The sequence below is a fragment of the Hyaena hyaena genome, unplaced genomic scaffold, assembly GCF_003009895.1.
Source record: "Hyaena hyaena isolate Hyena2069 unplaced genomic scaffold, ASM300989v1 scaffold_914, whole genome shotgun sequence".
NCBI lineage: Eukaryota > Metazoa > Chordata > Mammalia > Carnivora > Hyaenidae > Hyaena > Hyaena hyaena.
This window is the reverse complement of record NW_024081545.1, coordinates 117,817-135,422: the sequence shown is the minus strand read 5'-3', so window position 1 is coordinate 135,422 and position 17,606 is coordinate 117,817. Positions and strand designations below refer to the sequence as shown.

Genomic DNA, 17,606 nt, shown 5'->3' with positions numbered 1-17,606 from the left:
CTTCATGTGCTTAAGAGAGTTGCTTATTTCTCTCAGGGAAAAGCTGAAGGTGTAAGAGGCAGAATAAAAGACAGCTTGGGGTTAAAAAATAATGCATGTTAGTACCATGCTTTGGAGAAACTTTTTCACCCTAGAAATGCCAAATAAAGTCTGTGCACCATAGTTTGCTCAACTACATCGTGTCTAAACTTGCCCTTTGGGGCCACAAATTAAAGGTAAGTTGTGACAGATATGCTCTGATTTCTAAGGAACCAGTATATTTACCTACCTGGGCAAAGGCCTAAACCCGAGTTATCAAAATAGCGAACTGGTTGAGGTGTAGGTAAAGACTTTGATCGGCTATCAAAAAATGAAGACTTTGGTGATTCCCTTGGCACAGGATCTTGTAAATTCCGTTCCTTGCATTGAGAAGGCGTATGTGGCCTCTTTTTAGAAGCTGTTCTAGTCATTTTAGGAGACTGTGGAGAATTCTCACAAGTAACTTCTTTGTGAGCCTCTCTTTTAAGGATTCTCTCCTTCCATGTTTTGACCTCATTGGAAAGATGATGATTATTGCTTGAATGTAGGAGAAAGAAAAAAAAAAAAAGAGACTGTAAGTCTGCTGAATTCCTGAAATTTATTCATACTTACATTAAAGAAATTCTTAAACTCTGGTAAAATATATATAACATATAATTTACCATTTTGTCTTTTTTTTTTTAATCTTAAATTTTAGTTCCAGTATAGGTAACATACTGTGCTATATTAGTTCCAGGTGTACAAAATAGTGATCTGACACTTCCGTACGACTCCCAGTGCTCTTCACAAGTGTGCTCTTAAGTCCCTGTCTCTTATTTCACCCACCCTCCTGCCCTTCCCTCTGGTAGCCATCAGTTTGTTCTCTTTGGCTAGAGTCAGCTTCTTGGTTTGTCTGTCTCTCTCTAACCCCCTTTGTTTGTTTGTTATAATTTACCATTTTATCACACTTATATTTTAAATTCCACACTTATATTAAAAATTATATTTTTAATGCTTCCTGCTTGGATTATTTCATAGTTCAGAAAATGAAATGAGGTCATATTAATTGAACAACTGTAACTATGGAGTCCTGAAGAGAAAGCTTAGAGTATGACATCGGGCTTTCAAATGAATCAGTGAGATCATCCAGAGTGGTTTACCTATTGATACCTTACAGCAATAACTTGACAAATTAGTCTTCTGGATAGACAAACCTTTAGTGTACCTTTGTTACTTTAAAAGAAATATTACACCATGCTTCTGGATTAGTTATAGTATTCCTTGTTGCAGGAAATGCCACCAGCATTTATCCAGAGAGAAGCCTGGGGACCAATCCCAGAGGCCCTGCTCTCCTTTATCTGGTCATCTAGATCTATGGACACAACCTCACACTTAATCTCTCAAATTTATCACCTTATATTTATCCCAATTGGCACCATTCTAGTCCATGCCAAAATTATCTTTTGCCTGGACTATAGCAAATAATTCCTAAATTGGGTTTCCCTATTTGGTCTAGAGCCAGAGATGCTGTCTGATCGCATCGGGCCCTGGCTTTAAATCCTCACTGGAGGTAACTTTCTCATTATATTGCAGATTATCACCCAAGCCTCCTCAGAGTGACCCAAAAAGGCCTATGTGACCTAGACCAGTGACCTCTGGCATCTCTTCTTGCACCTTACTCTGTTTCATTCCCTATACCCCGACTGCACTGGGTGTCTTTCAGTTCCACCAACAGGTTACTCTTTCTGACTGAAAGCCCGCACACATGCTGCCCCTGCCTAGAAGCTTACCTGTCTCTCCTTTCATCTGGCCTAACGTCTACCCTTTTCCATAACTGCTCTTCTATCAGTTTCTTCGTCATTACCCCTCTCCACACTTAGGTAATGTCCTACTTGTGTTTTTTTGTTGCTGTTTAATAGTAGTCATTGCAAAAAATTCATTGCTTGTATAGTTATTTATTTAATGCCTATTTTTCTTCTATTATATCATTAGTGAAGTGCGTGGCACAAGATTCTAATCTCTTATAGAAGCCAAATAATTAGGGGCGCCTGGGTGGCTTAGTTGGTTAAGCGTCCGACTTTCGCTTAGGTCATGATCTCGTGATTCGTGGGTTCGAGACCCGCGTCAGGCTCTGTGCTGACTGCCAGCTCAGAGCCTGGAGCCTGTTTCAGTCTGTGACTCCCTCTCTCTCTGACCCTCCCCTGCTCACGCTGTCTCTCTCTCTCTCCTAGAAATAAATAAAAAAACATTTAAAAAAAAAAAAGAAGCCAAATAATTAAATTTGTTAGAACTGTTTATGAAGTAAAAGTAAATACAATAATAGACTTAAGGAGTTCTCCTTTGACTTGGGTATACTGACTTGTGGTGTATTTGAGCTGCCCCTCAAAGATTTGTTTACTTTCTGCTTCTGGACTTCATTAAAAATAGGTCAATTGATAGATAGCAAGCATCTGGAATGGTGCTACCATAGTCTTATTCCTCTTAAAAGACATATATTACAAAAATGCTGATTCCAAGGGGCACATATACTCCAATGTTTAGTAGCACTGTCAGCAATAGCCAAATTATGGAAAGAGCCCAAATGCCCATCAACTGGTGAATGGATAAAGATGTGGTGTGTGTATATGTGTATATATATATATATATATATATATATACATATACACATATACATATATATGTACATATATACATATGTACATATATACATATATATCCAAGCATGTGTATATATATATGTATATATATATACACCCAGTGAAATATTGCTTGGTGATCAAAAAGAATGAAATCTTGCCATTTGCAACAACGTGTATGGAACTAGAGTATATTATACTAAGCGAAATAAGTCAGTCAGAGAAGGATAAATATCATATGATTTCACTCATGGAATTGAAGAAACACAACAGAAAAACATAGGGGAAGGGAAGGAAGAATAAGATAAAAACAGAGAGTGGAGGCAAACCATAAGAGACTCTTTAATACAGAGAACAAACTGAGGCTTTCTGGCAGGATGTTGGGTGGGGGGAAGGGCTAAAGGGGTGAGGGACAGTAAGGACGGCACTTGTAGGGATGAGCACTGGGTGATGGATATAAGTGATGAATCACTAAATTCTACTCCTGAAATCATTATTACACTATATGGTAGCTAACTTGGATTTAAATTAAATTAAAAAAAAAAAGACATTTATTACATATACTCTAAAAATGACTTTCCCCATCTGTGTGAAGGGTTGCCAATTGCAAAAAATATATATGCATGTGTGTATACCACGCTCCCCTCATGTAATACCCAGAAGCATAATTTCGGTATCATGTAAGCAGATCTTACCTTAATAGTTCATTCTTTTGCTTTATTAGCTGTTCATTTTGTTGCTTTAACTTAGAGATTTCTTTTTCTAGCCGTATATATTCACTTTTTAAAATAAGAGCTTTTGTGCTCTGTATGATGCCACTGCCCCCTCCACAGGTTAAGGGTTTATTTGAAGGCTGAGAATCCGTACATTCTGATACAACTGTGAGGGAGGCAGATACACAAATAGGTGATAATTTTACTTCTCCCCAAAGTTCAAAATAAAGGGAATGTCACTGAGAGCATTAAGTCACTGTAAAATCCAGACCATCTCGATCATCATCTCCTTAGAAGCCACCTTGCCTTCCTCCTTCTACCTTACCTCCCGTGCCTACCCGCTCAACACTTCTAATCATCTCCAGACTCCTCCTGCACCTCTCCAACCCACCAAGTCTACTCCCACCACCGTGCTCACTGGAATCCTGCACAATGATGGCAGGGATGGCAGTCTCCCCAGGGAGTGCGGTCCTTCACTCTCTCTCCTTTAGATCAGTGGAAATACCCAGCGGGCTTCTTACAGCACAGAATGTGTGTGTGCGCGGGGTCCACCGCCAGTTACTCAGCGCACTGTAAGTTCTCGACACGTACTTGTTAACTGAATACACCTCAGAATGATACGAGAGCATATATTATTAAGTATTCTACACTATGTGCGTGAAAGTGATGTAAGGAGTTGATTTTGTAAACTTCAGGTAAAATTGCATAAAAATGCGAGGTGCTTATATTGTACAATAAGCCACTGCGTAACTGACAATTTATAAAAGCAGGTAAGATATGTATGGAGATGATACTCAATGTCCATTTTCTTTTGAATTACTCTGGATTCAGATACAATGTGTACTGAAAGTCACAAATCAAATGCAATTATCCTGATCCTTTTGTAACGACGAAGCATACTCATTTCTACTGTTTTAACCCTTATAATTTTCCAGGTAAGGGCGCAATTATCCTGCAATAGCCACTAGAGTAGTTCAGTCTACATATGTACTAGACAACATCTTTAACATTATTTCACTTTTTAAAACATTTTTTTAATGACTAGATAAAAATACACACAAGTATTACCTTATATTTGCTTGACATTTACAATTTTCAGTGTGCTTTACAATTTTCAGTGTGCTTTCACATACAACTTTCAGTTTGATCCTTACAATAAGTATGTGTGTGTGTGTGTGTGTGTGTATATAAGCTGGAAGGTAAAGTATTATTGTCCCCATGATTTCACAGGGCCATGAAGTGCGGGTGACCTGCCCCGACTTAGTTCAGTGTTTACTACACAAAACTGTCCCAAGTACTGTTCAGCATCCTCTCTTTTCAAATGAAACACATGAGATAAAAATATGGAGAAAGGTATAGGTTGAGGAAATCGTATGAAAAATTTGATCATTAGATTTGAAAACTGTGTCTAAAATTAATTTCAAAGAGCTGACACAATTTCAGAGTTTGCAAATAAGCATCATCTCTGTATTTTCAGTACTAAGAACAAATAGGAAATTATTTCTTTAACACTACTATTCTTTCTAATAATGATTGCATTTTTACTGTGCATATGGTTAAAATCTATTAAGATGTGAATGTCTTCACTACTATGTACAGATCTGATGATGCAAAGGTAAAATTCAAAAATTTTTAAGAATCTATAATGGACAAACAGTTGAAATTATAGGAAACTAAGGAGATGTCATAGGATAAATATGATCCCAGTAAGTTCATTTCAAAAACAGTTCTTTCTAAATTAATGATTAACATGTTTATTCTTGACTGTCACATATATAATAGTATGCAGAATGTCAAAGTGTATTGAGAAGTAAGATGGAAAGTTCTGGAAATACCAGCATTTTCTACTTACTTGAGGTATCTTGTGCTTGTTGATTTCTTCTAAGATTTTCTCTCAATACCCTTATAACTTCTTTTTGATATTCTACAGTGGCTTTTGTAGAAGTAATTCTAAAAAGAATAATGGAAATATGTAAAAGCCTAGCAACTAATTTTTAATGGAAGAATAAACAGAACTGCTGTCAAGAACTTTCTAATAAGATATACCATACTGACATAAAACCCATAAGTAATAGCAGATACCCGCCTGGTATCAAGTGTTTTATAGGCATAACGCCATCAAATTGGAAGCAGTCTCTTTGGTTGCAGGGGTAATCTTTTAAAATAATTCTTTTTAAATTTCTGGAAGCCCAGTAGCTATTAATTGGACACAACAATTATCAGAGCGTGAAAGTGGAAAAAAACTTCTACTTATTTCTACATTGTCAGGGAAGCATACCCTGGCTGCAGCTCCCAGCCAATGTGACAGTCAAAGGTCAAATTCTGCTCAGTAGAAAGTAGTATTTGATGAAATGTTGGCTTAAGCATTAATCAGCAGTGATAAATCATGAGACTTTCTGCCTTTAGAGACTCTGAAAGTTATCTGCTGATCTTATTTTATAAGTAAAATTGCTTTTTTATAATGAAGAACTTGATAGATATGTTTTGCTAAAACCAATAGTCTTATCAATGGAAGGCTAGTTAGGAGGCAGAAAGCTTCAGAGTGCTACTTTTTGGGCAAATTCGGTATCCTTGCTAAATATCTATAGGAAGAACAAAAAGCATTAGGAGCCAGAAGGAATCTTAAGAAATCCTCTAATACAAACTTATTCTTTTACTGATTATGAATATAAAGCCCAGAGAGATTGAACAGCCAATGTAAAGTGATATAATAATGTGGCAATATCATATTTCTAATTCACTATCTCTGACTCTGTTTAATGTTCTTTCATTATGACATATCATAAAGCATTTTAGGTATGCCATTATGTACAGTAGTATACATAAATAAATAGAGGTTATGCTTTTAGATACTAGGTACCATAATTTAAAAGGAAATACAACCTTTACACAAATACAACAGGACTAAGAGAACCAACAGAAACCTTAGTCAAACTGCTAGACACACATACACACATACAGGTTCTTAATATTCATTTTCAAGCATAAAAAGGCCATTTTTAAGCTGTTCATATACAACTAAGCAAGAAGCATCAAAAGCCATATTGTGTTAGTAATTGACCAGATCTATGCATATTTTAAAAAACTTTGGATACGTAATGAGAATTTAACAAGTTTAAAATCTGTGGATGTGGATATTTATTTTAAAAAGGACTAACAATATTTCCACATATTTAAAAAAGTTAACCAATACAAACAAATTTATATACTTTAGAAGGGAAACTTAAGCTATTAAAGCCATGTTCAATTAAGGTAAAGACATACTCTTTTTCAAACTCTTTGGCAGTTTTCATCTTCTCTAGGTCTGTTTTCACCAGCTTTGTTTTGAGATCTTCAATTTCTTCTTTGTAGGGCTTAGCTCCTAAAGCAACTTTGTCCTAAATTTTTAGAGAAAAGAAAAATAAAATAATTTCAGAGCAGTTTTAAAGAGTTGTTATAACTACCTTGATTTGGTAGGAACATTTTAAAACAGCAAACTTCAAATATATGGAAAGCAGAAAAAGGCACAAAATTTAATCCTAAAATGAACAAGTAGATATTTGATGTGAATGAAGTATATTTGAAACTACTGGAAGCTAATATGTAATGACGAACATATGACTTCCATTTCTTAAAACAAATTTTTTTTCCAATTAAAAATGATAAACTTCAACAATGCAACAAATGTTGAAAATAATGGACAGGGGAGACAGGGAGGGCAAATCAGGAAAATGAAACGAAAAGATGCCAGAATGGCAATACAAACATCAAACTAGAACTGAACCAAAGCACAAAGTAGAATAAAGTGTTGGGACATTGTGTACTCAAGTATGGTTCAATCCAGTGCTATAAATATGTCTACTTCCCATTCACAGAAAAAAAATCACAACTACATACTTATATATATTTAAATTTTTTTTAACAAATAGATTTTTATATTTTAGAGCAACTTTAGGTTTATAGAAAAACTGAGCAGAGAGTACAGAGTTCCCATATGCCCCTGTCACACTCCATCTCCCTCCCAACCCTGCCCATTTCCCCAATTACTAACATCACATATTAGTGTGGTATATTTGTAATAAATGATGAGCCAATATTGATATGTTTTAGGTTGCATTAGGGTTTTTTATTTGTACTGTACATTCTATGGGTTTTGACAAATGTATAATGGCACATGTTCATCATTACTATATCATACAGAATACCTTCACTGCTCTAAAAATCCCATGTTTCACCTATTCATCATTCCCTCCCTTACCCTTCTAGACCATTGCCAATCACTGATCTTTTTACTGTCTCCCTGGTTTTGCCTTCCAGAATGTCACATAGTTGGAATCATTAGGTATGTAAGTCTTTTCAGACTGGTTTCTTCTAAATTTTTTTAAATGTTTTTTTATTCATTTTTGAGAGACAGAGAGAGACTGAGCATAAGTGGGGGAGGAACAGAGAGAAAGAGGGAGACACAGGATCTGAAGCAGCCTCCAGGCTCTGAGCTGTCCATAGAGACCAATGCGGGTCTTGAACTCATGAACCAAAGATGGACGCTTAACCAACTGAGGCACCCAGGCGCCCCAGATTGGCTTCTTTTAATTAGTAGTGTGCCTTTAAGTTTCATCCTCACTTTTCTGTGGCTTTTTAGCTCATTTCCTATTATTGCTGAATAAATAACTTTTTATCACTGTACCACAGCAATACAATGGAGAAATAGATATTGAATAAAAAATAAAACCCATATAAAAAGGGACCTAGAGAGCTCTCTTTATTCCTCTAGGCTCTCTCACCCCAACCCCCATAGAAACATTCACATGCACACAATGGCTAGCATAAGACTAAAAATATGCAGAATGACAGTGCTCATCTTAAGGAGGCTGATGACTGGATAAGATAAGCCCATTCTTGGAGAAGCCCACTGTTCAGTCACAGCACCAGTTCCCGTCCCCACCTCCTGAGTCAGATACTCATATCAGGAACTCCCTGAGCATGTGGCTAGCTGAAGTGTTGTCAGTTTTCTAAGAAGCTGTCAAACACTCTTCCAAGCTGGCTGTCCCATTTGCAGTGCTTCCAGCAATGAAAGAGAGTTCCTATTTTTCTAGGTCCTCACCAGCATTTAGCGTGATGTTTTGGATTTTGGCCATCTCGGCATTCTGAGGTATCATAGGTGTAGTTATGTTTTAATTTGCAATTCTCTAATGCCATGATGCTGAGAATCTTTCCATATGCTTATTTGTCCCATGTGTATCTTCTCAGGTAGGGTGTCTGTTTAGATCTGTTGCCTATTTTTTGATCAGGTTGTTTTTATCATGGACTTTTAAAGAGTTTGTTCATTCTGGACAACAGTTCTTTATCAGATATGTGTTTTACAAGAATATTTTCTTTAGGTCTGTAACTTGTCTTCTTAATTTTCTTAACTGTCCTTCACAGAGCAGATATTTTTCATTTAAGTGGAGTCCAACTCACCAGTTCTTTCTTTCATGGATTGTGCTTTTGGTGTTGTTATCTAAAATAAAGTCACTACCAAACCGTGATCTTCTATCTTCTCCTCTGGGGGTTTTCTAGTTTTGTGTTTTACATTTAGATTTTTGATCAATTGAGTTAATTTCTGTGCCAGAGAGAGGTCTCTGTCAAGACTGGTTTTTTGGCGTGTGGAAGTCCAGTTGCTCCAGCATCACTAGTTGCTTGCGCTCCCGCTCACTATCCTTGTCTACTGAACAGCCTTTGTTCTAAGGTCAGCTGACTGCATTTGTGTGGGACTACTTACTACTTCTAAGCTCTCTATTCTCTTCCACTGATCTACTTGTCTATATATTGTTTTTTTTTTTATTCTTTTTTAATGTTTTACTTATTTCTGAGAGTGAGAGACAGCGTGAGCAGGGCAGGGTCAGAGAGAGCGAGGGAGATACAGAATTGGAAGCAGGCTCCAGGATCTGAGATGGCTGTCAGCACAGAGCCTAATGCGGGGCTCGAACCCACAAACCGTGTGATCATAACCTGAGCCAAAGTCGGGTGCTTACATGACTGAGCCACCCAGGCACCCCTATATACTGTTTTATAAGTTCAAAGAACTCTAAAAAAAAAAAAAGGTATCCACTTATGACACTAAAAAGAATATTTCAACATATGCTAGAAATGCAGAGATTACAGTTTTTTGCCAAGGTATAATGAAATAAATTAGTCACATATAACATTGTTTAAAACATTCTTATGTTAAGAGAAGTCAAATACTGAATTAGAAATGAAAGACAACAGAATTCCATATTTCAAACATACAGTGTGTGACCAAGGCTGCACTCAAGAAATACTGAGACTTAAATAGTTTCACTAATCAACTGAAAAAACTGAAAACATAAATTTGTTAACATCACCTATTTATCATGTGCATTTTCGATGGATTCATTTAAGAAAGTTTCCTGGCTCTACCTGAGAAAGAACTCCTTTGAAATTCTGATTTGAATTACATGAATTTCAGGAATTAACTTGGGAACAACTTAGGCTTGTACAGTCTTGAAATGGAGTGTTTCTTATAAATCACACGTTCTGTATTTCTTTTTAAAGTTCTCTTGCTCTTTTCATATATGTTTTCCTCATTTTTTGTTAAGGTTCAAGCATTTTATTTTAGATTTTGTGGCCGTTATAAATAAGAGCTTTTTTCTCTAGGGGCACCTGGGTGGCTCAGGTCATGATTTTGAGTCTGAGCCCCACGTTGGGCTCTGTGCTGGCAGCTCAGAGCCTGGAGCCTGCCTCAGATTCTGTGTCTCTCTCTGCCCCTCCCCCATTTGTACTCTATCTCTCTCTCTCTCTCAAAAAAATTAACATTAAAAATAAAAGATCTTTTCCCCCCCATGATGCAGGATGTCCCTAAAGTTTTAATGTAGTTTAAATTTTTAATAAATTCACTGTTACTTGATAAAAACATTTTTTAATGATACAACAGAAGAAATGTATCAAGATTTAAACAAAATTTTAATGATTCATTTGCCCAAACTACTCTCTTCTCTATTCACTTAATAAACCCTACAATAATTATGCTGGACAACTATATCCAAGATGTCTGCAAATAGTGGTGAATAGGTTAAAAGTTTTTTTCTTATGTTAAGTCTTGAGTTAGATACTTGTTGCATTTTATAGAATGCTTATATCCTTCTAGTTGTCTGGGCCCAAAACTCTGGCATAGTGTCTTGACTCCAACAAACGTAAGAGGAAGGGATGTGTGCCACGTCTGGGCCAAAGCCTTCTTTTAGGGATTTTAAGATGAATTTCAGCTTCTCCATCTGTCCGTTTCCTGAGCCAGAGCATAAACTGCTTACGACCTGGTTTTAACCATGCAGATGAGAACAGCACCAAAGGGGTGGTGGAGAAACAGGGTGGGATAGAAGGGAGCCTCATGCAGTATGGAGCCTCCTTCAACCTGGAACTCACACTTTGAGATGAGATAGAGAAGTAAGGCTGTCTCTCATTTGAGTCGTTACAGTCTGCTTCCCTTTGTTGTAGCAGCTGGCGTGTCACATTAACAAACACACCCTCTTGGATTTGATTTCCAAAGGGCAGCCTTTAAAATTAAGTCAGACCATTATATCCTTTTGCCAAAATCCTGAAGACTTCTTAGCTCCCTCAAGATAAAAACTGAAGTTCTTAAAATAACCTGTGAGACCCTTTACGATCGGACTCTCTGCTACTTCTCACCTTATTTCCCACCTCTATCCCCTTGCTCATTCTGCTCAGGAGACACTGCCTTTCTTGTTTCTTAAACATGTGTAGGCTTTCTGAGGTTTCCTTTGCCTAGAAGGCCCTTCCGCTACCACATAGCTCACTCATCCCTTCAAGTCCTCTTACTGGTGTGGCTCTCCTCAGCTCCCCCTTATAAGAGGTTTCCCTCCCACCCCCACTTTCACCCAGCACCCATGCACCCTTTGTCTAACTTAATTTTTTTCCCATTGCACTTTTCACCATTTGACACACATATATACTTGCTTATTTTCTGTCTTCCTGAACAAGAATGTAAGCTCCTAGAAGAAAGAGAGGGACTTTTATTTCTTTCCACTGCTGTACACCTGACATCTAGAGCAATGACCAACATACAGCAGAGCCAACAAATATTTCTTGATTGAATAAAAATGTGATTTGAAATATTAAATAATTCCTCTAAAAAATTCTAAGGACTTACAATTGATTTTCTTGTTTTTTAGTTTTACATTAAACAAAATGAAATTGCTTTTTATTGCCTCTCTGTTTGATGTCTTATTGAATGAAACAGAACTTTTAGAATAATATTTATATGCCTTTTAAAAATAATTTTTCTAGGAATACAGAAATAATTATTTTGCATGAAAATATATTCCTACATTTCATTTCTAAGTTTCCACTTGCTTACTTATTTATCTATTTATTTTTGAGAGAGAGAGGCAGGCAGAAATAGATTCCTAGATTTCTAAGTTTCCACTTGCTTATTGAACTATTTATTTTTGAAAAAGAGAGAGAGGCACAGAGAGAGGGACAGGAGATCCAAAGTGGGCTTCATAGTGACAGCAGAAAGCCTGATGCGGGGCTTGAACTTGAGAGCTGTGAGATCATGACGTGAGCTGAAGTCGGATGCTTAACTGACTGAGCCAAGGCACCCCTCCACTTGCTTTCTTAAAGCTTGAGTATTGAACTTCATATATACATAAGTAACAGGAAGTTCAAGTAAAAGATTAGAGTCCCAAATATACTGCCAAATTCTACAGTAAAAGAAAAAAACCCAACCCTTTTATTGTAAAATGAGTTTGTTACCTGAAGTACTTGGATCATTTCTTTTGTTTTTTCAAGGCATTTATTTGATTCATTAACTTGAGCTTGAAGTTTTGCTACCACGTCATTAGTCATCTCAAGTTCTTTCTGCAGCTTTATAATCTTGCTTTCCTTGTGCTTAGCACTTTCTTTAGCTTCACGCAGTGAAGTTTCCAACTCCTGAATTTTCTATGAGAAAAAACATGCATAAATAAGGTGTGCCATGAAGGCAGAATCACACAATATGTTTAAGACAAAGATAATCATATACAGGTATTAATTTTTCAGACTGTATTAAGAAAGGTTAGAAGAGAAGCCAATGTCATTCAATTTATACATGTATTATTTTCTTTATTTAGAAGTTGATGATTTTTGGATTAAAAAAAGACCAAATTTTATATTACAAGGTTTAGTGTTTATCTTATTTACTGGTTAGTACAGTGCTAAGCATATTAAAAAAACACTACATTTTAAATTAACACTACTTAAAGAAAGTGCCATCTGTTAACTAAGTAATGCATGTAATATAGCTTTTCCTTTATTTTTGTTACCTAGTTTTTAAATTAAAAAATACAAGTATGTGGAAAAATTCAAAGGCATATAATGAAAGTGGAGTTTCCCCATCTCAGAACCCCAGGTGACTTGGAAGTAATGACTACTAACCTCTTTCAAGTGTATCCTTCCAGAAATTTTCCATGCCTAGTTAAGCGTTCGTGAGTATACAGTTACAAAAAGAGTCAGTCATACACAGAGTAGGAACATACTGATCTGTAACATACTGTAACATACTGTAACATACTGTAACATAACACACTGTATAGGAATATACAGTTGTTTTAAAAAAAAATATTTATTTATTTTTGAGAGAGAGAGAGAGAAAGTTGGGGAGGAGCAGAGAGAGACAGGGAGAGAGAGTGAAGCCCAAGCAGGCTCCTAGCTGTCAGCAGACAACCTGATTCAGGGCTCAATCCCATGAACCAAGACATGACCTGAGCCCAAATCAAGAGTTGGACATTTAATCACTGAGGCATCCTGGTGCCCCAGTTCTGTTTTTTTTTTTTTTTTTTTAACTTGACAATGTATCTTCCAGATCTCTCCATTAATAACATATAGAGATCTCTCCACAGTTTTGTTTTCGTGGATACATACCTCCTGTTTCACAGAGGTACTGTAAATTAGTTAACTTGTCAGCCACTAGTGAACATCTAGGTTATTTCCAGTTTTTTGCAAGTACAAAAATACCTGAATTTGTTCATATTTATAAGATTATTCACCTACATACACATGCAGGTTTTCCTAGAAAATGTCTGCTTGTTTTTGGCCCATCTAGAATTTATTTTTGCTTAAATGAGTGAGGCAGAAATACAGATTTATTTTTTTCCAGGTGGCTAGCTGGCTGTCTGGAACGTAACATGCAATAAACCCTCTGTTCCACACTGAGTTGGTTGTTACCATTATTAAACACTGAATTCTCATCCTTACTTGGGTGTACTGCTGAACTCTACTCTGCTCCACTGCTCCGTGTCATTTCCATATCAGTACTGAACTGCTCTATGCTACTCTGATTTGTCATAATTACCAAACTAATAGTATATAATTTGGATAGTATATACTATTGGGTGGGGTATTTCCTGGGGTCACTGAAGATGGAATTTTCTTCTGCTTCTTTATTGCTTTGGTAGATGGGTTTCATATTTTGGCTATTTTTGTCTCCACCAACTGACTGAGGTCTGTAGTGATTAGCAAATGGATAAACTATACAAGTGATCTTCTAGTTTCCACTGGTAACTGATTATTAAATTAATGGTTGACATTTTATTCTAAGTGCTTATTTTAGTCAAGATGATAAATTATAATTTACTCTTAGGTTCTTCATGAAGTCATTTTGTGTGCTAACAAAATAAAATCGTATGTTTGGTTCACAGATTCCCATATAAGGCTAGGTAACAAAATAACTGATTCACTAAAAAAAATTTTTTTTAATGTTTACTTATTTTTGAGAGAGAGACAGCACGAGTGGGGGAGGGGCAGAGAGAGAGGGAGACACAGAATCTGAAACAGGCTCCAGGTTCTGATTTCTCAGCACAGAGCTCAATGTGGGCCTCAAACTCATGAGCCTTGAGATCATGACCTGAGCTGAAGTCAGATGCCTAACTGACTATGCCCCTATAACTGAATCATTCAAATAACGTATTGATTATTGGATACAGGTTAATATGCATAAGACATTTGTTATATTTTTAGCCTTTTCCATTTTAATTTTGATATAACATAAACCAATATTAAAGACTTTGATGATGGAGAAAAGCTGAATTGCACTTGCCCTCTAAGCTAGTTCTATATACAGACACAGATTAGTTTAATAAAAAGTTACATGATTGTGGGGTACCTCAGTGGCTCAGTTGGTTAAGCATCCGACTCTTGGTTTTGGCTCAGGTCATGATCTCACTGTTTGTGACTTTGAGTCCAGCATCAGGCTCTCTCTGTGCTGATACGTGATGCTGCTTAGGATTCTCTCTCTGCTGCGCGAGCCCCCCCGCCCCCCCGCCTCTAGCCTGCTCATGCTTTCTCTTTCTCTCTCAAAATAAATAAACTTAAAAAAGTTACATGATTGAAGAAATTTATAATGTACAGTAATAGCTCTTGAGGAGGTATATGTATCTCTTAATTAAGCTATGAGTTACTTCTGCTTAATAATTCAAAGGGAAGATCCCTATAGAATTCTGTAGTTATTTGAGTGGTAGCCACAATAGAACTGTATTTAAAGAACAAGCCTATTGGGGCACCTGGGGGGCTCAGTTAGTTGAGTGTCCAATTTCAGCTCAGGTCATGATCTCATGGTTTATGAGTTTGAGCCCTGCATCAGACTCACTGCTGTCAGTGCAGAGCCTGCTTCTGATCCTCTGTCACCCTTTCTTTTTGCCCTTCTTCTGCGTATTTTCTCTCTTTCCCCAAAATAAGTAAAATATTAAAAAAATAATAAAAAACAAGCCCATCACAAACACAAACATGACCCACAGTTCCTAATACATTTGATACTATAATTTTGCTCTGAAATGTTACATAAAATGCATCTTTTAAGTCTGTGATCAATCTGCAAATTGAAAAATGTCTTATAAGAAATCATATACCTCTGTGGTTAGTTGTGAGGCTCTTGATGTAATATGAAGATTGTTATTGTCTTCTGTAACAGGATTAACAAGGATACCAGATGTCAGGGAGATCTTCAAAGTTTGGTAGGTTTTAAATAGTTGTTCATTTTTCTCTTTCACTGACTTCAGATCATGTTCCCATTCTTTAGTTACGGAAGCATTTCTTTCTTCAAACTCTGTAGATTCATTCATTATAGCCTATTGAATAGTAAAATACTATTATAACTCTAAATAAATTACATATAAAAATACTGTGAAAACTATTAGAATTCTAGGACAAGGTATATGCTGAAATTCATTACTTAGAACATTCTACAACAGTACTTTAAAAGAATATGAACATTCTTTGTGGTTTGCATCAGTTCCTAAAATTTCAGAAGATGCTGGATGTTGAAGAGAATAAAAAATAAGGCCTGGAGAGGATTCATATTGATTTACAAGATGATAAATCTCATTTTATTATATCAGTGATAACATTATGGAGAAGAATCTGCAAAACTGTACAGGTTAAAGTTATTTAAGATAAATAACTTTAAGATAAAAATTAAGATATTTATTTTCTTAAAAAATTTTTTCATGTTTGTCTTAGAGCGAGAGTGTGTGCAAACACGCATGCATGAGTGGGGCGAGGAGGACAGAGGATCTGAAGCCGGCTCTGTGTTGTCAGCACAGAACCTGATGTGGGGCTCGAACTCATGAATCGTGAGATCATACTCCAAGCCCAAGTCAGACGCTTAACTCACTGTGCTCCTGCATTATGTTATTTATAATGTCCTATCTAAAGATTAACTGACATGTATTAGCAGAGCATATTCAATAAAGTTAACAGCAATCTATTTTCCTGTTTCACTTCAAATCTCAATATTTATAGGAGAAGTGCTGCACTGACTTTTGGTAATTAATCTGAAAATCATGTAACTCTGTGTAGAAAATAACAGTAACTCAATACCCTTGCTAACTTTTACTCATATCTTTTTACTTCCTAATTCTTATGGAATGTAGTTTTTGCTCTCATCATGCATTAATGCCTTATTGGTCTCACCTATAACTTTGTGGCTTTAAGGCACTTCTATCAGACTTGGATGCTAACTTAGCTGTGTTCTTGCTGGCACCCTGGACTCTCCTGGGTTCTAGACTATTGGCCTCATACCACACAAAGTTATCAGTTCCTATTCTCAGGATGCTGGAGGAAGCCACATATCTATGCTCATCCACACACTAGGAATTCCAATTTTCTACTCCCAGCTGGATCCTCAATATCACAAGAAAAATACTGACTTAATATGGGGATTATCTTAGCCATATACTGGTTTTGTTTTTCCCTGTTGATTGTGGACTCTCCCCCCTCCCCACCATGCCCCTAAATAGCTTTTACTATTCTGCTAGCTTAAGGTATTTAACAAACAGGAATGATTCTCCACAGGAAAACAGTTTTTGAAAATATTATCTATACTTCAGTGTGATTTAAGTATAGTTTCCAGATGAAATTAAAATGTCAAAAAAAGAACTGCCCAAACATATGAAATATAAAATCGATCTTAGAAGCTATGATAAGATCTAGTTCCCCTTGCTCCAGATGCATGTACACAAGCAACTTTCTGATTACTGCATATTTTACCAGGTATAGAGGTAGGGATTATTTCAGAGAGCAGAATGAATATCCTCATCATTGGAAAGTGCAACAAATATGATCTTTAGCAATGTTGGTTCTTGCCAATCTATACACTGGAGCCAGTCACCTCAGGAACAGTGATACAAACCACATCTCTGAATCTCAGAGTGGAAGCTCAGTGCATCCGGTAGTGATACCACCAAGAGGAAAAGCAAATTAGGCCTCTGTCAAGGAGCTTGCCAGGCTTGTCTATGGCAGGACCACAGCTGCTGCCTGTAACTCTCAAACAGGCTCATGTCTTGCCCTCTCTGAGGCTACTGGGGGAAAAGGCTCAATTCCTAAAAAGCATTGAGAACTGAGAAAGGAAAGAGGATTCAAGATTTCATAAGTGGAAATTGATTATTACACCTCAAGATTTTATCCTCTTTTTTTTTTTTTTTAAAGTTTATTTATTTTAGGAGAGAGAACATGCATAAGCAGGTAAGGAACAGAGACAGTGGGAAGAGAGAATCCCAAGCAGGCTCTGTGCTGTCAGCGCAGAGCCCGAGGTGGGAGTCGAACTCACAAACTGTGATATCATGATCTGAGTGAAACCAAGGGTCAGATGCCTAACTGATTAAGCCTCTCAGGCCTCCTAATTTTATCTTCTTTATGAGTGTAAGTTGATTAATTATCTTAAGGAAGCATACATAACATGTAAGAGGAAGAACATGTTTTACACAGTTTTCTTCAAATAAAAAAATAAAGTATATAC

At 36.6% G+C, this 17,606-nt stretch overlaps 1 protein-coding gene across 1 annotated transcript in view; it reads right to left on the bottom strand.

Annotated features, from left to right (window-relative positions):
* CENPE (centromere protein E) overlaps positions 1 to 17,606 on the bottom strand; it is an 83,179-nt gene that overhangs the window by 3,114 nt on the left and 62,459 nt on the right. The window contains exons 45-50 of the mRNA XM_039220823.1: positions 15,220 to 15,438; positions 12,092 to 12,277; positions 6,611 to 6,723; positions 5,199 to 5,296; positions 3,329 to 3,512; positions 269 to 555 (exon numbers count right to left, since the gene is read on the bottom strand). Of these exons, the coding sequence (XP_039076754.1) occupies positions 269 to 555; positions 3,329 to 3,512; positions 5,199 to 5,296; positions 6,611 to 6,723; positions 12,092 to 12,277; positions 15,220 to 15,438 (1,087 nt within the window). The remainder of the gene's footprint in view (positions 1 to 268; positions 556 to 3,328; positions 3,513 to 5,198; positions 5,297 to 6,610; positions 6,724 to 12,091; positions 12,278 to 15,219; positions 15,439 to 17,606) is intronic.